The 24130-nt window shown below is 48.7% G+C and overlaps 2 protein-coding genes and 1 non-coding gene across 3 annotated transcripts; 1 reads left to right on the forward strand and 2 right to left on the reverse strand.

Moving 5' to 3' along the window:
- Positions 1–262: 262 nt before the first annotated feature.
- On the forward strand, positions 263–6415 carry MRTO4 (MRT4 homolog, ribosome maturation factor). Its single transcript, XM_075277876.1, has 8 exons — positions 263–350; positions 451–509; positions 2014–2117; positions 2984–3065; positions 3148–3215; positions 3904–4055; positions 5262–5338; positions 5416–6415. Exons 1-8 carry the CDS (start codon positions 323–325, stop codon positions 5563–5565), a joined length of 720 nt encoding a protein of 239 aa, XP_075133977.1. The 5' UTR covers positions 263–322; the 3' UTR covers positions 5566–6415.
- On the reverse strand, positions 6416–23921 carry LOC142208966 (aflatoxin B1 aldehyde reductase member 2-like). Its single transcript, XM_075277878.1, has 7 exons — positions 23668–23921; positions 17085–17275; positions 16902–17006; positions 13900–13996; positions 13659–13758; positions 7713–7842; positions 6416–6689 (listed from the first exon to the last, which is right to left on the reverse strand). The coding sequence occupies exons 1-7, from the start codon at positions 23858–23860 to the stop codon at positions 6528–6530; spliced, it is 978 nt and encodes a 325-aa protein (XP_075133979.1). The 5' UTR covers positions 23861–23921; the 3' UTR covers positions 6416–6527.
- Positions 12697–12778, reverse strand: TRNAS-CGA (transfer RNA serine (anticodon CGA)). The gene has a single exon. It is a non-coding gene; the product is annotated as a tRNA-Ser (tRNA).
- Positions 23922–24130: the final 209 nt, after the last annotated feature.

Consider the following 24130-nt stretch of genomic DNA (forward strand, 5'->3'; position numbering starts at 1 on the left):
CATAGAGACGAGCAGTAACAATAGAGCGATGAGGTGGATAGAGCGTACACCGCGTACCATAGAGACACATCAGCGCTGCCTGAGCGGCCATCTACCATAGAGATTAGCAAATAGGCTATATAGAAATTCTCAGAAATAACACAATGGGGGTCATTTACTAAATAGTAATATCCGAAAAATATGTAAAAGTACACCAGTGATGGGTTGGCGCCCCCTGCAGGCAGTGCCATAGACAGACCTGCAATCCCACAATGCCGTGCGCAGCTCGGGGGCCTCACACTCGTCCAGGCTGAGCTACACGTGAGTGAGAGACAGAGCAAAGATGCCGAAATCCAAGCGTGATAAGAAAGGTGAGAGGGGCCCCTGAGGGCCACAGAGCTACGGTACAGTGTATACTAGTTATATATATGTCATAGATATCTTATATATACTCCTTGTGTTCCTCCACAGTGTCACTGACCAAGACAGCCAAGAAGGGGCTGCAGGTGAAACAGAGCCTTATAGAGGAGGTGAGGACTCGGGGCCGCATCTGCCCTCACCGGGGTATTAGTCACGAGAAATCCATAGAAATGTGACCGCGATAGTCATGATACTCCAATCCGTACACATGTGGCCGCAATAGTCATGATACTACAGCCCGTACACATGTGACCACCATATTCATGATACTACAGCCCGTACACATGTGACCGCCACCTGGCTGTATGGGTCATGAAAAGTTCTGTAACTTTATGCAATGCTTTGTGCGCCAAGATCTCTGCTTGTTGTTAGTGAATGGCGACACCCTGAGGCCCGGATCACATCTGCGGTCAGTATACCGTATGGGGAGTCTGCTTGTCTGCAAACGGAATGCCGAACGTATTAACAAGCGGTGAGCAACGAAAGCACACGGACCCCATAGACTATAATGGGGTCCTTGTGTTTTCCGTGTGGTGTCCACACAAATCATGCAGAGCGTACTTCAAGCAGCACTGATTCATGCGGAAAACACACGGACCCCAATATAGTCTATGGGGTCCATGTGCTTTCATTGTTCACCGCTCGTTAATGCGTTCGGTATTCTGGTCGGGGGTCCACAAGCGCACTCCCCAAATGTAATACCAAACGCAGGTTAGAGGCTGTAAACTGTCTAGATCTGATTTTTGTCACAGCTTAGGGTTTGCTACAGTGTGGACTAAACACATCACAGCACAGATCTTTATCCTGTAAGTAGATTCTCGAACAAAATGGTTAGACGTTCGGTCTCCCTGATGTAACGTAGATCCAGTTGGTGGCGCCGTCACTGCCTCGGCGTCCATGTTGCCTCTGGTGACTGCTGACATTATGCACCGCTCCCTGTGTTCACACAACCAGACAGGTTAGGGTGTGTGCACGCCACGGAATTTAGCACTGATTTCAAGGTGGATTGCACCTCAAAATTGTTTCCAGCTTCTGCACTGAATCTGCCTTCTATTATTCTTAATGGAAGGCAGAGAACAAAGTAGGATTCCGAAAAAATAAGCATCCCATTAGATCTTACTGCGAGCAGTTGCAGAATCTGACGTATGAGACGCTCGTATGGGGCAAGGCTACTATTTGAGTCTTCATCATTCTCTGCCATGTGAACAGTCCTTTTCACTCCACAACAAATGGCAGGGCAGAGGGTATGTCAGCGCCCACCGGACTGTGTACCTAACATGGGCAGAGCCGTGGCAGTGCCATCAACTGGATCCACACCACTTCATTTTAGTAGATCTTCCCCTGTGAGCTATACACATGAACAGCACAAATCTATTGGATAAGATGGGCATCAGTGCAGGATAGATGTCATGTTTTGGGGTCAAGGCTGTTAGATACAATGGCAACAAAACCTCAGCTGTGAGAAGTATTAGGCCAAGACAGGTTATTAGAAGAATCTTCCCATTCACAGACAGCAAGCAGTGATCCACAAGGTATACTAGGAAGTTACAGAGTGTTGTAGCCTATTCATATTGGGCTGGTTTATCGCTTATTTCTTGTGTTTTTCTCTCCCAGCTGCGGAAATGCGTGGACACTTACAAGTACGTGTTTGTTCTGTCTGTGGAGAACATGAGGAATAATAAGCTGAAGGACGTGCGCAACGCCTGGAAACACAGCCGGTATCTATAGCCATCAACTCTGTCTGCTGTCCTGAATGCAATGGATTAAATTATTTAGAGAGACCCTGACCTTATCCTACGATTTATAGTCATATGGTCTCCCCTTTATTTGAAAGGAACACTCCGAGATAAAGAGACATTGTGTAAGGCCTAGTGCAGGGTAGGATCAGCACCTCCCCCAGTCATCAGTCCGTGGGGCCCCATACACATAAGAGAGTCTGCCACTTACTTGAGATTTAAATTAATATAGGGGCCATTCAGCAAAGACGAGGTCGCTATTGGCAGGGGTCTAGGGGCAGTCATCTTAAAGGAGTTTAACAGGTCAAATATTGATAAGTCAATATCTGAACTATGGTGATTTGTCACCCAGGACTCCCACAGATCAGCTGTTTGGTGCTGTTTCTGCTTTGTCAGCCAGTACCATCAAGTTAATTTGTCACGTGCCCCTTGTGCAGTTCAGTCCTATGTAAGTGGATAGGCGTGAAGTGGCCACAGGGCTCCTCCGAATGCTGCAGTCGCATCAAACAGCCGAGGGATACAGGAAGTTTCTATCTCACCCCAAGAGCTTTACTATCATCATTACTTCTCATAATGTCCTATATAACCTTGCTGAGGGTTTTGAGTGTGGAAGAGAGTTACGGAGCTCTCTTCTATTTTGTGTGTGTAGTGTATGGGAGACAGCTAGTCTAGGTCCATAAAACAGCGGGAAATTAGTAGATGGGGTCATGGAGTCTTAAAAAGACTGGCTACACTTTAAAGGTCACCTCCATGTTATAAAACCATCTTGTGTTGTGGGCATCTCCATGTTCTTGGCCCTGCAGAGTGATGCTGGTTCTGATATTCTTATTGTCTCCTTCACCTTCCAGGTTATTCTTTGGCAAGAACAAGGTGATGACTGTGGCTCTGGGGAAGGATCCTTGTGATGAGTACAAGGATAATTTGCACAAGGTAAGATTCTGTGCAGGGCCACATCTTATGCCGTCCACTAACTGCACTATTATAATCTTATGACTTTTTTCTATTCCTGCAGTTGAGTAATTGTCTTAAAGGAGAAGTCGGGATCCTGTTCACCAACCGCACAGAGAAAGAAGTTAAAGAGTAAGACAGAGTCTGGGGTCTTGTGTGTTCCTTCCTTTATTCCTCAGATAGTATCCTAGGATAATCTGAAGCATTTTGCTAGGTTTGTCTGAGGACCGTTCATGTCCTTATGTATGTGCTAGAAAGCGCAGTTTTCCGGTTTGCACCCTGGTAGTGGAGATATCGGTGCCGTTAACTTAGTCACTGATGTCTCTCCTATGGAAGAATACTGTTAGTGGCCGATCCTTTACGCCCAACAATGACGATCGGCTGTAAGGTCCGCCCTTCTGACAGTGGAGAGACATCGGTGCCGAAATTGACAGCACCAATATCTCTAAAATCGTGGCTCATACTAGAAAAGCCAGCCGACAGTGCTATAATACCGCACACTGATGAGGACATATACGGTCCTCTTTAAGAAATATCCTTTAAAAGCTGATTGACCATTATGGCCACCATCACAGCTCCAACAGTCATCGCCAGGCTGTCCACGGCCAAAATGGGTATCAATGACTGTAAATTATCTTCAGTAATACTAAGAAGAACCACAGCTCTGGAGCACAAACTGCTGTTTTATTTAGTGGCATCCACTAATATCCCAGGACACCTGTAAGGTTTATTATGGGTGGAGTGGCACTTTATCAGCTTATATTGTGAATACTTTGCAGCTATTTGCAGCTATTGTTAACCTCTTGACTTGTTTTTACAGATGGTTTGATCAGTTTAAGGAAACAGACTTTGCTCGAGCCGGGAACAAGGCCACCTTTGGTGTGGTGCTTGATGAGGGGCCCCTGGAACAGTTCACACACTCTATGGAGCCACAGTTAAGACAGCTGGGCCTTCCCACTGCTCTGAAGAAAGGTCAGCCCCAATCCTTTTGTATGTTTTTAAGGGGCTGTCCGCTTTACTTAGTAGGACATATGGCGGTAGTTGGGGATCTCTCCAAACTTAAAGGGATTCTACCATTAAAACACTTTTTTTTGTGGATAAGACATGGGAATAGTCTTTAGAAAGGCTATTCGTCTCTTACCTTTAGATGTTATCTCCGCCGCACCGTTCCTTAGAAATACCGTTTTTTACCGGTATGCAAATTAGTTCTCTCGCAGCGATGGGGGCGAGCCACAGCACTTGAAATGCGATGAAGGCGTCCCCACTGCTGCTCGAGAACAGGCTCCAGCGACCCCTCTATCTTCGGCTGCATCTTCCCCTTCTTTCGTCGTCTTTCTTCGGCGTCACCTCCGACGCCTGCGCAGTTGGTTCTTCCAGTGCGACACCAGTAGAGCCGACTGCGCATGTGTGAAATTGCGGCCTTGGAACTGTGGCCGGCTGCCGGCATGCGCAGTCGGCTCTACTGGTGTCTCCCTGGCAGAGCCGAATGCGCAGGCGTCGGAGGTGACGCCAAAGAAAGATGACGAAAGAAGGGGAGGATCCAGCAGAAGATAGAGGGGTCACTGGAGCCAGTTCTCGAGCAGCAGTGGGGACGCCTCCATTGCATTTCCAGTGCTGGGGCCCGCCCCCATCGCTGAGAGAGAATTAATTTGCATACCAGTAAAAACCGGTATTTCTAAGGAACGGCGCGGCGGAGATCACATCTAAAGGTAAGAGACGAATAGCCTTTCTAAAGACTATTCCGACGTCTTATCCACAAAAAAGGGATTTAATGGTAGAATCTCTTTAAAACTACTAGATGTAACAACTGAGCTCCTAGTTCTTTTTACACTGCTGATGGGCTTGTTACAATGTATCAGTGCACGTTGGAGCCAGAGGTTTACCCCTCACTAATACATTGTAACAAGTCTTCAGCTAGAATGCCAGCTCGTTTTCCGGATCAGGACTGAGTCCATTCACTGACAGACATATGTTGAATTTTCTACCGGATCAGTTCAGATAGAAGACCAATCAGATGCCCAATGGTCGCTCCGACAAGACTGGGTTACTATAGATTTTCAGCCTCTGAAATAAAATATTAGTCTTTCTGCTTGCTGTCAGTGAATGGTGTCTTGTCTCTGTAGACCTAAGATGAGGTTTTTAATATTTGTATGCAATATCTCCCTTCTCTCCCCTCAGGAGTGGTGACCCTTCTATCAGATTACGAGGTGTGCAAAGAGGGCGACACCCTGACCCCAGAGCAGGCCCGGATACTGGTAAGTTGACGTTCATTGCGAGGGTCAGCACTTTCGCATTGTCCCTTTGTCTGACGCCGCTTCTCTTCTTTTGGCAGAAACTCTTCGGGTATCAGATGGCAGAGTTTAAAGTGGCCATAAAATCCATGTGGGAGGCAGAGACCGGAGAATTCCAGCAGTTTGTTGAGAATGATGAGATGGATGCAGACGACAACAACGACGAGGAGGAGGAAGAAGCGGCAGAATAACCATTACCCCTTGTACATGATGCAGGAATACTGGAGGGTTACAGCTTAGGTAGAGATGAATCAGAGGATGTGACCACAGCTTTACCGCCAACTCCTCGGTCACTTGACTACAATGACTCTGAATGTTCCAGGGGAACTGAAGTCTTACTGTGTTTTAACAGATTTGTCTGCCCCTGTACATCCATGGAATATGCAATGACTTTACTCAGGAATCTCTTCCTTTGTGCACAGAGGTGCAGGCCCCAAAACTTGCAATCCACACCACCGTGTTGAAGAAGGATACATCATGTTATCAGTGGACATGTCATTTTGTACATCCCTCATCCCATAATGGTACGTTCTTACTGTTGTATGTTCAGAAGTTTTGGCTTTTGTTGAAGCCTGCACATGCTGGGCTACTTTATGGAAAAATGTGCGTTGTACCAGCAATTTTATTGACTTCCACCCCAATGCAACTTCAGACTGCACCGTTTAAGTAAGAACGTACCATAGAAGGTGCTCATAGGCTGAGGGTGGCTATTATAGTGGAGGAGAAAAAAAAAAATAAAAGTTTTTACATCTAATAGGTTGACAGTCTGGGTGTTGGAGGTGGAATCTGTCATCACTCGTCTATGAGCACCCTGAACAGTGACCTCAGTATACGGCTCTATTTACACTGTCCCTTCCTCAGATGGAGCCTGCGCCCCCTTCAGCAGGATATATACAGAAAAAATACAACTGACTGATGCGTCCTAATAAATGTTTGAATCTCCTCCCCCCATTAATAAAGTGATGGTGCGATGTTTGTGCTCCATATCGTACACTGACTATTCTGATACATAGACCGGTAATAAACTGGGTTGTTTGGAAACAGCTTTGTGCGTATTTATTGTATGAAATCTCAGTATAAAGCAATAGATCAGCCAAGGCTGGAGGCGCAGAGCAATAAGCTAAAGAAAATTACATTTACATTGTGGAATGTTCTAGCGGAAATAGTTAGGACAGTCGTGGGCCATCAGGTTCCAGGCTTCATCAAAGGCAGCGACCACAGGAGGAAGAAGGGGTCCGCTCTCCGCCCCATCTAGGTTCTGTACGAGCTGCTCCATACTGGACAGCCCCAGGATCACAGCGTCGCCCTGACTGCCCTAAAAACAAATTAAAGGTGATGTTTATGGGGTTGCAAAAAATACCCATTACAGTGTTGGCCAAAAGTATTGGCACCCCTGTAATTCTGTCAGACAATACTCGTGTTCTTCCAGAAAATGATTGCAAGAACAAACTCTTTGGTATTATTATTTTCATTTAATCTTCTATGTAAAACCACAAAAAGAATTGTCAAAAAGCCAAATTGGATATAATTCCACAGCAAACATAAAGGGGGTGGACAAAAGTATTGGCACTATTTGAAAAATCATGTGATGCTTCTCTAATTTGTGTAATTAACAGCACCTGTTACTTACCTGAGGCACCTAACAGGTGATGGCAGTAACTAAATCACACTCTTCAGTAAAAATACTAAGCACAGTGCCACATATATGGTATGGTCTGTGCTTGGTATTATGGCTCTGCCCCAATGACACACTGCTGTTGTGCCATGTGACTGATGAATGGGTCAGTGGGTATCATAGACATCAGACTCCCACTGATCACATATTGATAACCTGTTCTACCCATCAAAGTGTAACAACTTTACCACATTCCACCCCTGAAACACTCTGTTCTGCTGGGAGTTGTCTTGTCTGCTTAACTAAATCACACCAGGGCAAATTTAAGACTAGTGTATTATATGCCAGTCTTTGTTAAATGGGACCAAGAGATTTAAGAAGAGGCTCTAGTCTTTTCCTAAATCTGTCGTAGGCCCTGGTGCAGAATGAAAATCTTCGAATTTTAGTAAATCAACAAAACGTCCCTGGTCTTAGCCCGTCCCTTCCCATACCACTCACATTCATAGAATGTGGCAGCTGAGGTGCGGATTAGGGATTGAGGGGCACGTTTGGTGCAAGAATGGTCCCTGTGCTAAAGCTGTGCCTCAATAGCTTCCTTCTATGCCAGAATACAGGCGGAGAGGGAATGATAACTTCTCCCCATTGTGCTGTCACTTATTTCCAGGAGACATTCTTTGCCAGATTCCTTCCGTCTCAAGGAGCTGTGTATCAGTGTGTACATACCTGTAATTTGGAATGGTGGTACATCCAGCGGAGAGAAGCAGACGTCAGGCTAGGTCTATCCTTGCTATAGGCCTCTTCCAACGCCTTCTGAACCAGGTCTATACCTTGGAAGTGATGCTTCTTCCAGTATCTAAGGTGAAGACACAGTCAGGATAACCCTTCAGAACGAGTGATTATGAAGATAATCTTGTTTCCCTTAGTCCTAACAGCGGCACAATGTGGGGTATTTCTGCCCCTGTGTGCTGGTAGGACAGGCGGATATTTAATTAGCCAATCAAATGCGTGGCAGGCCCTATAAGAGGGCACAAGAACCTCCCCTCTGCGTGTAAATACAAAAGTACCTCCATTACATTTATATACAGATTTATACATAAGATATGATTCCCAGGGTGGGAAATCTTGTGCCGCTGTTAGGACTAAGGGAAACAAGATTATCTTCATAATCACTCGTTCCCTGTCGTCCTCAACAACGGCACAATGTGGGGATATAGCAAGCAGGTCCCCAAGATGGGTGGGACAAACCCATGACCGAACTTAAACTGGTCTGGGCAAAGGCAGTGGAATCTGCCACTTGGTCCTTCAGGCGGTAATGCCAAATGAAGGTGGATTCAGATGCCCAAGAGGCAGCTGCATATATTTGGTCCACAGACAAAGCACTTCTTTCTGCCCGTGAAGTGGACACTGCCCTGGTTGAATGGGCATGAAGGAAAGATGGAGCCGACAGCCCTTGGGCGGTATAGGCGACTAATAGTCTCGGTAACCCACCGGGATATTGTAGCTTTGGCGGCTTTGGCGCCCTTGTTTTTCCCCGTGTAGCTGACCAACAGGTTTTCAGTCCACCTAAAGGGGCGAGTGCGCTGCAAGTAGATCTGCAGGCATCTAACCACATCCAGCTTGTGCCATCTTTCTTCTTCAGCAGAAGAAGGGAACGGAAAAAATACTGGAAGGGAAATCAGTTGGTTCCTGTTTACAGCAGATGGCACCTTGGGACGAAACCCAGGGAGGAACCTAAGCTGTACATGGTCAGAGAAAAAGGTGGTATATGGCTCCTCAGCGGACAAAGCTTGTAGTTCACTAACGCGTTTGGCAGGTGTGACTGCCAATAGCAGCGCCATTTTGCCGGTTAGCGACTTGAGGGAGACCTCTTCCAGAGGTTCAAATGGCTGGCCACATAGGGCGTTCAGGACCGGAATAAGGTCCCATTGGTGGACAGGGGTGTTTACCACCGGTCTCAGCCTAGTTGCCCCTTTAATAAAGGTGCTCACTAAAGGATCCTGAGACAAACGCCTCCCCAGATAGGCGGACAGGGCCGCTACGTGTACCTTGAGTGTGGCCGCAGCAAGATCTCTGTCTAGTCCGTCTTGAAGGAAGTCCAGGATCGCCTCCGTAGGGGGATCGGTGGAGTCCACTTGATGCTGCAGACACCAGGCATTAAAGATGTTACCTATTCGACGGTAGTTCCTGTTAGTCGAATCTGCTCTGGCGCTGGATAGGGTCTTCAAGACGGCTTGTGACAGTCCTCTATTTCTCAATAGGGACTGGTCAACCTCCAGGCTGTCAGGTTGAGGCTCCGCAGATCCTGGCATCTCAGCTCTCCTTGGGTTACCAGGTCTGGGAGTGGGGGAAGCCTCCAATATATGCCCTGACTCATTTGTATGAGCTGAGCAAACCAAGCCCTTTTTGGCCAGAACGGGATTATGGCTATTCCCGAGGCTTGGTCCTGTCTTATTTTTATCAATACCTTCGGTATGATTGGAATTGGAGGGAATATGTAAAACAGCCTGAACCTCCATGGGATGGACAGGGCATCCACCGCCAAGGGATTGTCCTCCTGGTACAGAGAGCAGAAGGTCCCCACCTTGGCGTTGAGTCGGGTAGCCATAAGATCGACCTCCGGGAGACCCCATCTCTGGACGATCTGTTGAAATACGTCTGGATTGAGAGACCATTCTCCTGATATGGTAATACCCTGAATCAGCTGATCCGCTACTATGTTCAGGGAGCCCTTTATGTGAACAGCGGATAACTGGACCAGATTCTTCTCTGCCTAGGCAAATATGAGATTCGTCTCTCTCAGCAAGGTTGGTGACCTGGTGCCCCCTTGTTTGTTTATATAGACTACCACCGTCATATTGTCTGACCGGTTTTTGACAGACTTGCTTTTCAATTCTGGGGCAAAGTGTACTAGGGCCAGGTAAACTGCTCTGAGTTCCTTGAGATTGGATGACCCCAGCTCCGGACATCTCCATCGTCCTTGTACAGTTTTGTCTTGACAATGGGCTCCCCATCCCCACTGGGATGCATCTGTTGTCAACAGGGTCCACACTGTCGGGACCGTGGACCTTCCGTCTTTCAGGTGTATCCACCATCTGAGGGAAAGACGGGTAGCGGGAGAAAGGCAGATCTTCTTGTGCAATCCCCGTGGAGACCTGTTCCAGGTTCTCAACACTTCCATCTGCAGGGGACGCAAATGCCATAAAGCCCAAGGCACCGCCCTGGCCGAGGAGGACATCAGGCCCAGGACTCTCATGGCGGTCCGGATGGTTACCTGCCGAGTGCGCAATAGGAATCGTGCACTGGCTTGGATTCTTTCCTTCCTTGGACTGGAGAGGAAGATCTGCATCGCTTCTGAATCCACTATAAATCCGAGGAATTTTCTTCAGGTGGATGGAACGATTTCGGACTTCTCCCAATTGATAATCCTAACTCCTGTAGGAAGTTGATGGCAAGGTTGAGCTGCTGGAGGAGGGCAGCAGGAGACTGAGCTTTCAGTAGCCAGTCGTCTAGATAAGGGACGATGAAAAGACCCTGAAGTCTGAGGGCCGCGGCGACCGGAGAAATCACCTTGGTGAATACCAGTGGGGCGGATGTGATGCCGAATGGCAGAGCTGTGAATTGATAGTGCTCCCTGTGGCCGGCCATAGCGACGGCAATCCTGAGGAACTTCCTGTGGAAATGAGCAATGGGGACATGTAGATAGGCGTCCTTCAAATCGAGGGTAACCATCACCTCTCCTGGCTGAAGAAACACAGCCACGGAATCCACGGTTTCCATTCGAAATGACCTCTTCCTGATAAACCGATTGAGGTACCTCAGATCTATTATCATCCTCCAGCCCCCGGTGAACTTGGGGACCAGAAAGACGGGGGAGTAGACTCCCAGACCGAGGTCTGAGGCTGGTACCTTCTCCAGGGCGCCCTTGGTAACATATTCGGCAACCAAGGCTTCTAGACTGGCCTGCTGAGAAGGTGGAAGAGTTTGGGTGGAAACGAACCGATCTGGAGGTGGAAGATGAAAGTCGATGTGATACCCGTGTTGTATGATCTTCAACACCCATGGGTCTTGGATATGGGTGAACCATGCTCTGGAAAAGGAGGAAAGACGTCCTCCCAGGAAGGGGGGCCACAGGGAGCTGCCCCACGTCAAAACTCAGGCTTCCTCTTGGTGTCCTCCTTGGAAGCGCCACGACCAGCTCCCCTAGGGCGATATCTAAAACGCCGTTGTTGGGAAGGGCGTCTATAATTAGAGGAAGAACCTCTGCCTCTAGAGGGAGCACGTCTGCCCCTGGATGCTTGAGGTAGGGACCTTCCCCTACCTTCAGCTAATCCCTCCATAATGGCGTCTATAAGCTTTGGCCAGACACCCTTCCCGGCTCAAAGGGGAGAGCACAGAGTGCTGCTTTAGACGCAAAATCTGCCCGCCAAGGCTTTAGCCAAAGGGGTCTACGGGCCGCAGTAGACAACGCCATAGATTTGGCGGAGATTTTTAATTGATGGCAGGAGGATTCCGCCAAATAATCTGCAGCCCTATGAACTCTTTTCATAGAGGCCAGAATCTCATCTCTGTCTACGCCCAAGTCTATATCCCGCTCCAAGGCGGCTAAGCGGTTGCGCAAAAAGTCACCAACCATAGAGGAGGCTATGGCCACAGAGGCTTGCGCGGAGGAAGCTGAGTAGACCTTCTTCAGAACGGAGTCCGCCCTACGATCCAGAGGGTCCTGAAGATTTGAACCATCTTCCAAGGGCACCAGGGTTCTGCGGGACAGCTTTGCTACGGCCAAATCCACCTTCGGGGGAGGCCCCCAGGAATCCCACTGGGTAGTGTTAATAGGAAACAAACTCTTGAAGATCCTGGAAAGCGAATGTCCTTTCTCTGGCTGTTTCCACTGCTGCGCCATAAGGTCGGTCAGCGTGGCGTCCGCATGGAAGGCAATATGTCCCCCAGAGGCAGACGTGGAGGCTTCCCCGTCAACATCTCGGCCCACTGTAGACCGGATGGACTTCAGCAGCCTGCCCGTTTGTTCATAATGGAACGCAGTTCTGCTGGAATAACTGAGTCGTCCTCGGAGGAATCCTCCTCTGCCACCCGCAGGTGTTACAAGGTGGGGGGGGAGAGACGAGGAACGGAGCTCAGAGCATGGTCTCCTGGTGAGCTGAGACAAGGTGCAATGGATCCCTTTGAGGGAATCATCCTGCAAAACAAAAAGGAGAGTACAAGCAAGGGAAAAACTATTTACCCAAGCGATGCCCAAACTCACCATCTCCTTGACCCATGCCATCATATCTCTGGGAGAGGGCTCCACAGGTGGAGGACCTCTGCACCCGCGACAACGGGCCCACTCATAGCCTGAAAATAGGCAAGTTATAGGACCAGTAGTACCCCGCAGGGCACGACCTTTCAAGCCGCTACCTACCATCAGGGAGCGGTGTGTCGCAATCGAAGCAGGAAAGATGTTTCCTCTTGGAAGAGGTTTTCCTCCTACCATCCCCAGGAGGGGTAGTAGAGGATGACATATCCTACAGAGAGAGATAATAGACCATGCAACACTGTCACCATGACATCATACCAGCTTTTAAAAAAAGGGTAAATCTTACCAGGTCCAGTAGACCGGACAGAGAGGTGACTTGGCGCCCAACGTGCGACTCGAACCCACGACCTTGAGATTAAGAGTCTCATGCTCTACCGACTGAGCTAGCCAGGCTGGCGCTGTGAACAGGATCTGAACCTGTGCGGGGAGACCCCATTGGATTTCGAGTCCAAAACCTTAACCACTCGGCCATCACAGCCGGTTCCCAATAAAGTTTGCAAACTGGAAAAGAGTTCAAGATCAATGAACACCACAATCGCACGCCTTCAGTAGATACTGCAGGAAGGTCTCTGACACCAGGCCAGCCAGCCTCTTAATTCTGGCCGGCTGGAAATGGGCGGAGCCACAATCAAAACAGGTGAGGCAACCTGCCCAGACAACTAACCCTGTAATCAGGGGTCTGCAAAGATATACATTCCCCCCCACCAAGAGGCCCTTAACACGGGCACTTACCCCCACATCTCCCCGTCTTTTCCGGCCTTTAATAAGGCCTGAATCTTCCCTGAGTGAGTGGCCGCCAGCGCCAGGCCGTTGCCATGGCGCTATGATACTTCCGGCGAAACCGGAAGTGCGCGCTTACAGCGGCCGGCGGGGAACAGGATACACAACAGTGTGGTTCCACCCGCCGGCAGTCCGCGCGGCCACCAGAGGCGGCATGCGGAGTCCCCGGACTCTCACCAAAATGTCAGGTAAGTCACAAGGAGCAGGGAAAGTGGAGGAGAGGGGGGGAGGGGGGATAGAGGGGGGTAGCCACACATGGCTAACAAGCACCTTCTCCCCGCAGGGCACAGAAGGTGACAAGAAGAAAACAACCGCTCAGGAGGTGAGTGATCCTGCTGAGCTTCTCTAAGAGGACACAAGTCCTCCCACCTGTCCTCTGTCCACACAGGACAGAAAAAAACACGCAGAGGGGAGGTTCTTGTGCCCTCTTATAGGGCCTGCCACGCATTTGATTGGCTAATTAAATATCCGCCTGTCCTACCAGCACACAGGGGCAGAAATACCCCACATTGTGCCGCTGTGGAGGACGACAGGGAAGTCTAGATTAACAGAAGTGTATTCATGTTCTATATACTGACCTATTAATGTAAATCTCTGACCAGGGGTTGCCAAAATATCTGCTGGGCGCCTGCTCCTTATCCTTGTCCTCATACTTGTATCTTCCGGTCAGCATCCCCCCTGCACAAATCAGGAAATAATGAGAATCAATACAGCAATCGCAAATGAAATTCAGCAATATTGTCTCAGGTAAGATGGCCGCCTCCTGCAACAGGTCCACAACACAAATGAAAGCACCCTGTAGTAATGTGGTGCACTCACCTGCCAGGGGATTGAAGGCATAGAACCTGATACCAAGCTGGCGCAGGCAGGGGAGCAGCTCCGTCTCTACTTGTCTTGTGGTGGCATTGTACATACCCTGGAGGGAAAGGTACAAATGTCCCTGTAAGACCCTCCATCCACAGCGGGGAGACGACAGTACAGAGCCTTGTTGTGTGGAAAACTGACTGCACCTCCATTACGTTACTGTGACATCACTGTGTGTATTATCCCTGTACTGTGACATCACTGTGTGTATTATCTCTGTACTGTGACATCACTGTGTGTATTATCCCTGTACTGTGACATCACTGTGTATATTATCTCTGTACTGTGACATCACTGTGTGTGTATTATCCCTGTACTGTGACATCACTGTGTGTATTATCCCGTTACTGTGACATCACTGTGTGTATTATCTCTGTACTGTGACATCACTGTATTATCTCTGTACTGTGACATCACTGTGTGTATTATCCCTGTACTGTGACATCACTGTATGTATTATCCCTGTACTGTGACATCACTGTGTGTATTATCCTGTACTGTGACATCACTGTGTGTATTATCCCTGTACTGTGACATCACTGTGTGTATTATCTCTGTACTGTGACATCACTGTGTGTATTATCCCGTTACTGTGACATCACTGTGTGTATTATCTCTGTACTGTGACATCACTGTATTATCTCTGTACTGTGACATCACTGTGTGTATTATCCCTGTACTGTGACATCACTGTGTGTATTATCCCTGTACTGTGACATCACTGTGTGTATTATCCCTGTACTGTGACATCACTGTGTGTATTATCCCTGTACTGTGACATCACTGTGTATTATCTCTGTACTGTGACATCACTGTGTATTATCCCTGTACTGTGACATCACTGTGTGTATTATCCTGTACTGTGACATCACTGTGTGTATTATCCCTGTACTGTGACATCACTGTGTGTATTATCCCTGTACTGTGACATCACTGTGTGTATTATCCTGTACTGTGACATCACTGTGTGTATTATCCCTGTACTGTGACATCACTGTGTGTATTATCCATGTACTGTGACATCACTGTGTGTATTATCTCTGTACTGTGACATCACTGTGTGTATTATCTCTGTACTGTGACATCACTGTGTGTATTATCCCTGTACTGTGACATCACTGTGTATATTATCCCTGTACTGTGACATCACTGTGTATTATCTCTGTACTGTGACATCACTGTGTATTATCCCTGTACTGTGACATCACTGTGTGTATTATATCTGTACTGTGACATCACTGTGTGTATTATCCTGTACTGTGACATCACTGTGTATTATCCCTGTACTGTGACATCACTGTGTGTATTATCCTGTACTGTGACATCACTGTGTGTATTATCCCTGTACTGTGACATCACTGTGTGTATTATCCCTGTACTGTGACATCACTGTGTGTATTATCCCTGTACTGTGACATCACTGTGTGTATTATCCCTGTACTGTGACATCACTGTGTGTATTATCCCTGTACTGTGACATCACTGTGTCTATTATCCCTGTACTGTGGCATCACTGTGTCTATTATCCCTGTACTGTGACATCACTGTGTCTATTATCCCTGTACTGTGACATCACTGTGTGTATTATCCTGTACTGTGACATCACTGTGTGTATTATCCTGTACTGTGACATCACTGTGTGTATTATCTCTGTACTGTGACATCACTGTGTGTATTATCCTGTACTGTGACATCACTGTGTGTATTATCCCTGTACTGTGACATCACTGTGTGTATTATCCCTGTACTGTGACATCACTGTGTCTATTATCCCTGTACTGTGACATCACTGTGTGTATTATCCCTGTACTGTGACATCACTGTGTGTATTATCCCTGTACTGTGACATCACTGTGTGTATTATCCTGTACTGTGACATCACTGTGTGTATTATCCCTGTACTGTGACATCACTGTGTGTATTATCCCTGTACTGTGACATCACTGTGTGTATTATCTCTGTACTGTGACATCACTGTGTGTATTATCCCTGTACTGTGACATCACTGTGTGTATTATCCCTGTACTGTGACATCACTGTGTGTATTATCCCTGTACTGTGACATCACTGTGTGTATTATCCCTGTACTGTGACATCACTGTGTCTATTATCCCTGTACTGTGACATCACTGTGTCTATTATCCCTGTACTGTGACATCACTGTGTCTATTATCCCTGTACTGTGACATCACTGTGTGTATTATCCTGTACTGTGACATCACTGTGTGTATTATCCCTGTACTGTGACATCACTGTGTGTATTATCCTGTACTGTGACATCACTGTGTGTATTATCCTGTACTGTGACATCACTGTGTGTATTATCCCTGTACTGTGACATCACTGTGTGTATTATCCTGTACTGTGACATCACTGTGTGTATTATCTCTGTACTGTGACATCACTGTGTGTATTATCCTGTACTGTGACATCACTGTGTGTATTATCTCTGTACTGTGACATCACTGTGTGTATTATCTCTGTACTGTGACATCACTGTGTGTATTATCTCTATATTAAGCTTTAGTCTATATTCTCCCTATTTGTGTTATACCTGTGACCTAAGAGGCCATTATCAGCGTACACTTTTCTAGTTCTGAACTTGCTGCTTGAGGTGCACATGGTGAGTGCCGCCCCAGGGTTACTTAATATACCCCTGCACATCTGCATTAAAATGTGAAACCTGTTCTATGCTCAGATGTGATCACTAGAACCAGAGCCTGAGGCTGCACTACTGAGGATGATAATACGTCCCATTGTCTGTCAGCTGTAATGTTAGGTGGATCCAAATCACCCTTTGTATCAATGTCTATACAGACACATAACTGCTGGGTAAGATGTATATATTGATGCAGATGAAGATTTGGATCCACAAAGGTCTCATTGCACATGACATAAGTGTTCACCATGTTGGAAATGTGTCACCCACACCACACCCTTCAGGATAGCGCAGGCACCTGGTACACGGTCGGCAGCACCCAGTTCCTCTGTTTACAGATGTAGTAAATCTCCATCACCTTCCAGGCTGGGTAGTTGGACAGACCCAGCTCCTTGAACTTGCCCTACTAGAAAAATCACAATATAATGTCCAGGTAACCATCGCCATGATATGAGGAGGAGACGCTGTGTGAGTACATTACCTCCAGGTACAACTCCTGGCAGGCCGCCAGTGTCTCCTCCAGTGGGGTCTGGTGGTCCGGGAGGTGCAGATAAAAGAGCTGGACGCTGGGGGTCTGCAGCCGCTTCAGGGAGGCTTCTAGCTGCTGCCGCACGCTCTCCGCTCTCAGGTTCTTCTTCCCTTCCAGTGGATTGGCTTTAGTCGCTATTTTCACTGTCCAAAAATCAAATTAAAGGGTTTGTTCACATTGGACCCCTAGAGCCCCCATCCTAAATCCATCAACTTGATGAGCTAACCCAGGGGAGGTCCCATTGCAGTTATCCTTGGGGAAGTAGTCATTGCGTATTCAGGGCCATTGTAGCCAACAATGAGGCTACTTGCCACATCATTCTTTGGTGGTTCGAAGAGCAGTTCTCCTTGAAGGGACATTTAGGGTATGTTCACGTTTAGAGAGGAATTTGAGACCATCTTTGGCCTCAAAATAGTCTCCAAAAACTGTGGAATCCACAGCAGAGAGCCGAGGCCATTCCTTGTATTCCTAGCATGGGTTTGCACGCTGACTAGCCTCGTATACATTCAGGTTCCCTGTCGTCCCTACCAGCGGCACAATGTGGGGTATTTCGTGCCCCTGTGTGCTGGTAGGACAGGCGGAGTTTTAATTAGCCATGTATTAATTTCACATGGCTCGTTCCCTTTAAGAGGGCACAGATACCTCCCCCCTGTGTGTTTTTTTCTGTCCTGTGTAAAGGATCGGACAGGTGGAGAGGACTCTGTGTCCTCCTAAAGAGAAAGAAGGAAGAAGTTGTAAGTTGCAGGTTGCAGGTTCTCACCTGTTCAAATCATCTTCAGTGAAGCACTCTGGCCTGCTGGACTTCTGTGTCAGTCCTGCAGGGAGAAGAGGGGTAAGTTTAAAGGCTCCTTTATCTCTTCATATATCCCTGCCTCCCTCCCACAATGTTTGCCTCATGTATCCCCGGCAGTCCCATCTTGTTTGGGCTTTGTGGAGCCGCGCACTGCTGGCGTGTACGCGCGGCTCCAGGAAGGGGAACTTCCGTTTTTGCAGAACCTTCTCTGTCTAGGAGGTTCCTGGCCGGACGCTCATAGAGGTGACACCGGCACTTCCGGTTTCGGCATCCGCTGCTCCGGGGCCACGCAGACAGCGGTGCAGTGCGGCTATAGAGGCAAGGTATGTGCCAAGGGTCTGTTGGCTAGGGAGGGAGCAACTCATAAGGCCTGAGAGTGCTTTCAGGAGGGCAAGGAACAGAGCTCACATATTTTTTTGTTAAGCCACGCCCCTTTCTGGATACAGGGCTGTAAACAGGGGCATGGCTGCTTCCCTCATTGCCTGCTAGTTTAATCCACTAGCTGGCTCCGTGTTGTGGCTCGTGTTACTGCTTCAACTACACTTGTTCTAGTGCAAACTCGACTGAAGTTTGGTAAGTTGTCTGACTGAAGCTGGGTGAGTCTCCTTATATGGTTCCTTGAATGTACTCCTTTATGTTCCGTATCCTATGCTTAGGTATCACTGAAAGCTAGTTTCTTTGTCATGTCTTCGTCTTCCACCCCTCCGGGGATCAAGTGAGACGGATGAAGTCTTCAAAAGGAGACATCTGGCTTGTATTGAATGTGACGTTCTACTACCTGATAGTAGGTGCGGTCTTTTTCGTCTGCTAATTCTCCCAATGGTGGGAGTATCCTGAATGTCATTTTTTGCCTCTAGGCTATGACTGGTCATGCTGCCAGCAATGCAGGGAACCTCTGCGGGAGGAACCCGTTACCAGTGATATGGTAGCATAGGTCAAGGAGTACATGGTGAGTACGTTAGCCGCTAAAAGGGGTAGGGTCCCCACTGGCTTCTAAGTATCCTTGTTTTTGCAGGATGATTCCTTAAAGGATATCCGTACATCACTGGCTCAGCTCACCAAGAAACAGTGCATGAGAGGCGTTCTGTTTCACTGCCCTCCCTGGAGCGCCTCCAGGTGGAGGATGAGTCCATATCATCGGACGACCAGTCCTCCTGTTCCAGCAGACCCATTTTTTCATCGTGAGAAGACTAACAAACTGCTGAAGGCCATCTGGTCGTGGGACCAGATTGGCGAGGGGGAAGCCTCTGCGTCCACCTCTGAAAAGCGGAGGGTTTTTCAAGTGGACGCCTCCATGGCCAGTTTAATGGAACAAGAGTGGAAGCAGCCGGAGGAAGCTTATGTCACCACCAGGGCTTTCAAAGCAGTATATCCAATTGATTCCTCCCAGCTGGATCGCTGGGGTCCTCCGCCCAAGGTGGATTTGGCCATCTCAAAGCTCTCCCGTCGCACTGTCGTGCCTATCGATGATGGGTCAAACCTCCAAGATTTGCTTGATAGGAGAGTGGATTCAACACTCAAGAAGGCGTATTCGTCTGCTTCAGCCCAGATGGCAGTGGGCATCGCCTCCACAGAAGTAGCTGATAAGCTTCAAGCCCGGTTGGACCGTCTGGAGCGGGACATCGACTCCGGGGCCAACAGGGATGTCATCCTGGCGTCCATGGGGGAATTCCGTCTCGCTACGGATTTCCTGAGAGAGTGAGCAAGACAGAAGGTGAAACTGGCTTCCAAGACCATGGCTCTGAATACCGCTGCCAGGAGGCCCTTGTGGCTCAATCCTTGGCGGGCTGATGTCACCTCCAAATTTTCTTTATGCTCCCTCCCCTTTCAACCAGGGAAGATTTTCGGCCAGGGGCTGGACGACCTGATGGAGGGGCTGGCTGAAGGTAAAGGCAGGTCGCTACCACAAGCGACCAGAAGAAGAAGGCTTTCCCCTTCTAGGGGTCGAGAGTCTACATCCCAATACAGGCCTCAGCAAGGTAATCAGAGACGCTCCAGATACCGCCCAAAGGGGTGGGGCAAGGGGTCCCCAAGGAAGACCCTAAGAAGAAGGGGTTTTGAGGAGGCTTCGCTCTCTGTGTCCAGCTCTCCCATAGGAGGGCGCCTTTCCAAATTTTTCCGTGGCGTGGCATCTTCACATTTTGGATCCATGGGTCCTTCAGTTCGTTCAGCGGGGGTACGCAATAGAGTTCTCACACCCTCCTGTGGACCGGTTCATCACTACGCGGGTTTTACCAGCTCTACAACAGGTCTGCCTGGAGGCTTCCGTGGCAGAATATTTTGCAAAGGGGGACCTGGAAAGGGTCCCTCCCTCAGAAGTGGGATAAGGAGTTTATTCACCCGTATTCCTGGTTCCAAAGTCCACAGGAGGGTGGCGGATGATTATAGATCTTCGGTTCCTCAACCTTTTCATAAAGGGAAAGCCATTCAGGATGAAGTCCATAGACTCAGTAACCAACTTTCTATTGCGCGACGAGGTCATGGTCACCCTGGACCTGAAGGATGCCTACTTACATATCCCCACCTTCCCGCCACACAAGAAGTATCTACGCATAGCCATTCTTATGGCTGGTCACAGAGAGCACCTACAGTTCACTGCTCTGCCATTCGGCATATCGTCAGCCCCGTACGTATTCACCAAGATGGTCGCACCAGTTACCGCCACCCTCAGACTGCAAGGCCTCTTCGTGGTTCCCTACCTCGACGACTGGCTTATAAAAGCTCAGTCTACTTCAATTCTCCATCACCACCTCCAGATAGCCATCTCCTTCCTCCAGGAGTTGGGTTGGCTGATCAATTGGGAGAAGTCAGAAATAGTGCCATCCACCCGGAAGAAATTCCTAGGGTTTATTCTGGATTCCCAGAGCATGCAGATTTTTCCTATCCCGTCCAAGGCGAGCGAAAATAGAAGCTTCAGTGCAGGGCCTTTTTCCGGACCCGGCGGGTCACCATCCGCACCGCCATGCGGGTCCTAGGCCTAATGTCGTCTTCAGCCAAGGCGGTCCCTTGGGCTTCATGGCATTTGCGTCCTCTTCAGATGGAGGTGTTGAGAACCTGGAACGGATCTCCACGGAGACTGCACAGGAAGATCTGCCTTTCTCCCGGTACCCGTCTTTCCCTCAGATGGTGGAGACACCTGAAAGACGGAAGGTCCTCGGTCCAACCTCGTTGGACCCTGTTGACAACAGATGCGTCCCATACGGGATGGGGAGCCCACCTAGACGGCGGGACCGTCCAGGGTCTGTGGAGGAATCCAAAGGTAGGAACCTCCAACCTGAAGGAGCTAAAAGCAGTCTATCTGGTGCTGAAGTACTTTGCCCCTTTTCTCGAAGGGAAGGCAGTCAAGGTCCGGTCAGACAACATGACGACGGTAGTATACTTGAACAAGCAAGGCGGCACCAGGGTTCCAGCCCTACTGAGAGAGGCGAACTTGATTTTCACGTGGGCAGGGAAGAATCTGTCCCACATATCCGCTGTTCACATCAAGGGCTCCCTGAACATAGTAGCGGATCAGTTGAGTCGGGGTATCCCTGTATCAGGAGAATGGTCTCTCAATCAAGACAGATTCCAACAGATTGTCCAAGCATGGGGCCTTCCAGACGTCGACCTCATGGCAACCTGACTCAACGCCAAGGTGGAAACCTTCTGTTCTCTGTACCAGGAGGACAATGCCTTGGCAGTGGATGTCCTGTCCATCCCATGGAGGTTCAGGCTGATATACATTTTCCCTCCAGTTTCCATCATACCCAAGGTATTGATGAAAATCAGACAGGACCAAGTCTCGGGAGTTGCCATAATCCCGTTCTGGCCGAAAAGGACTTGGTTTGCCCAGCTCATGTGGATGAGTCAAGGCAGGTATTGGAGGCTTCCCCCCCTCCCAGATCTGGTGACACAAGGAGAGCTGAGACACCACGATCTGAGGAGATTCAATCTGACAGCCTGGAGGTTGACCAGTCCCTATTAAGGAATAGAGGACTGTCTGAAGGCGTCCTAAGGACTTTAGCCAGCGCCAGGGCCAACTCTACCAATAAGAATTACCGTAGGGTCGGTAATATTTTCCAGGCCTGGTGCACGGATCACAAAGTGGACTCCTCCGATCCCCCTGTGAGGGCGATCCTGGATTTCCTTCAGGACGGCCTAGACAGAGGGCTTGCAGCTTCTACCCTGAAGGTACATGTGGCCGCTCTGTCCGCCTATCTGGGGAGGCGGTTGTCTCAAGATCCTTTAGTGAGCACCTTTATCAAAGGGGCAACTAGGCTGAGACCAGCAGTATCTGCTCCTGTCCATCAATGGGACCTCAACATGGTCCTAAAGGCACTTTGTGTTGCTCCATTCGAACCCCTGGAGGAGGTGGATCTAAAGTGGCTGACCTATAAGGTATCTTTTCTCCTCGCTGTCACCTCGGCAAAAAGAGTAGGGGAGCTTCAAGCACTCTCATCGGAAGCTCCTTACATTGCCTTCTTTGAAGACCGTGTTCAGTTAAGATTTCTGCCAGGGTTCAGGCCTAAGGTTTCTTCTAGGGCAAATGTGAGTCAGCTCATTTGCCTGCCAACCTTTTCCAGTACCCACTTCCCCTGAGGAGGAGAGGTGGCATACTCTGGATTTAGTCCAGAACCTTCAGATTTATCTTCAGCGCATACGCGCTTTCAGGAGATCTGAAAACTTATTAATAAATTATGTAGTTTGCCATAAAGGCCGCAAGGCTTCTAAAGCAACCATCTCCCGCTGGGTGAAGGAAGCAATCAAGTTGGCGTTTGTGAAACAGAACTTACCTCCGCCCACTGTCCTAAGGGCCCACTGGACACGGGCAGTGTCGACCTCTTGGGCGGAAATCAAGGCTCTTGCCTTGGATTAGATTTGTGCAGCAGCATCCTGGTCTTCAGAATCGACTTTCACTACCGACTTGATCGGTATAGCTCAGAAGCTACTGCCTTCGGGCGCACTGTATTACATTCTGCTTGTGTTTAATGTCCCACCCTTATGGGGATTACTTGCTATTTCCCCACATTGTGCCGCTGGTAAGGACGACAGGGAACGAAGGATTATGTAGATAATCTTGTTTCCCTTAGTCCTAACAGCGGCACAAGGATTCCCCCCCTATTGTTGTTTATTTGAAATGTATGTATTATTACTTGTTATTTACACACAGGGGGGAGGTATCTGTGCCCTCTTAAAGGGAACGAGCCATGTGAAATTAATACATGGCTAATTAAAACTCCGCCTGTCCTACCAGCACACAGGGGCACGAAATACCCCACATTGTGCCGCTGTTAGGACTAAGGGAAACAAGATTATCTACATAATCCTTCGTTACTCAAGTGTGCTGCGGTAACTGCTGCAAGATCAAACACATGCATGCTCAGCTGAACCAAGTGTGCATGTGTATGATGGGGAAGATAGTGCACCTATAGTAAGTGTGTGACAGTGCAAGGGTTAACTTCAGGAACCTGCAGAGTAACTCCTGGCATTTTATCGTTTTTTCACCTTATCTGACCTGGTGAGTAAACAATTCGGGACAAATCCATTTACATCTATGAAATAGTAATGACATGAAGACGTCTGGCTAAAACCGCCGTTTGCTGAGGAACGAAACAAGTTAAGGAACCCCTCCAGCTATCGACCTCCTCCAAGGAGCCAGCGACAGACCGCGTGTTGTGTTCTTTACCACCTTGTGTCCATAGCAGCTGATCTTTCTCGTAGGTCGAGTCTTGACCCCCAGAGCTCCATGAAGTCTCCACTTACCTCCAGCGCCAAGTTTCATCTTTCCCAGTATCTGCTCACTTTTTCCACCACCGTAAATGTGTGCGGTGTCCACCTCGTCGTATCCGCGCCTCAGAAACTCCCGCACCACCTGCTCGCTGGATTTGGCGTCCATCCGGCTCCCAAATTCCATGGCACCTAACACAGTGCGAGGGAGCCCCTGAGACCGCGACATGGTGAAGGAAGGTGTGACTGAATGGAGGACAAGGCTAGAACAAGCTGTCAGCCACCTGCAATGCTGGTGAGATATAAGAGACCCTGGCCCAATCAGATATTAACTTAATATGGAGGCCGGACAAGTAATCGTAATGCCACCGCCCTGAGAACGTCACCCACCACCCAAAGGCACCCTGACGCCTATCTGCAATGATTATACAATGCCATAATCCCTCCCTCCACCATAGCACAACACCCCGAGCCTCTCCTCCTAGTCATAGAAGACACC

This window comes from Leptodactylus fuscus, chromosome 6 (assembly GCF_031893055.1).
Source record: "Leptodactylus fuscus isolate aLepFus1 chromosome 6, aLepFus1.hap2, whole genome shotgun sequence".
Lineage (NCBI taxonomy): Eukaryota > Metazoa > Chordata > Amphibia > Anura > Leptodactylidae > Leptodactylus > Leptodactylus fuscus.

What these genes read in the sequence shown, in the direction of transcription:
- MRTO4 (XM_075277876.1), top strand. Translation starts at nt 323, where the DNA reads ATGCCGAAATCCAAGCGTGATAAGAAAG. An exon ending in ATCCAAGCGTGATAAGAAAG is followed by an intron (nt 351 to 450) that starts GTGAGAGGGGCC and finishes GTTCCTCCACAG; the next exon opens with TGTCACTGACCAAGACAGCC. An exon ending in ACAAGGATAATTTGCACAAG is followed by an intron (nt 3,066 to 3,147) that starts GTAAGATTCTGT and finishes CTATTCCTGCAG; the next exon opens with TTGAGTAATTGTCTTAAAGG.
- LOC142208966 (XM_075277878.1), bottom strand. Translation starts at nt 23,860, where the DNA reads ATGTCGCGGTCTCAGGGGCTCCCTCGCACTGTGTTAGGTGCCATGGAA. An exon ending in GATGAAACTTGGCGCTGGAG is followed by an intron (nt 17,276 to 23,667) that starts GTAAGTGGAGAC and finishes ATTTTTGGACAG; the next exon opens with TGAAAATAGCGACTAAAGCC. An exon ending in TGCCTTCAATCCCCTGGCAG is followed by an intron (nt 13,759 to 13,899) that starts GTGAGTGCACCA and finishes TGATTTGTGCAG; the next exon opens with GGGGGATGCTGACCGGAAGA.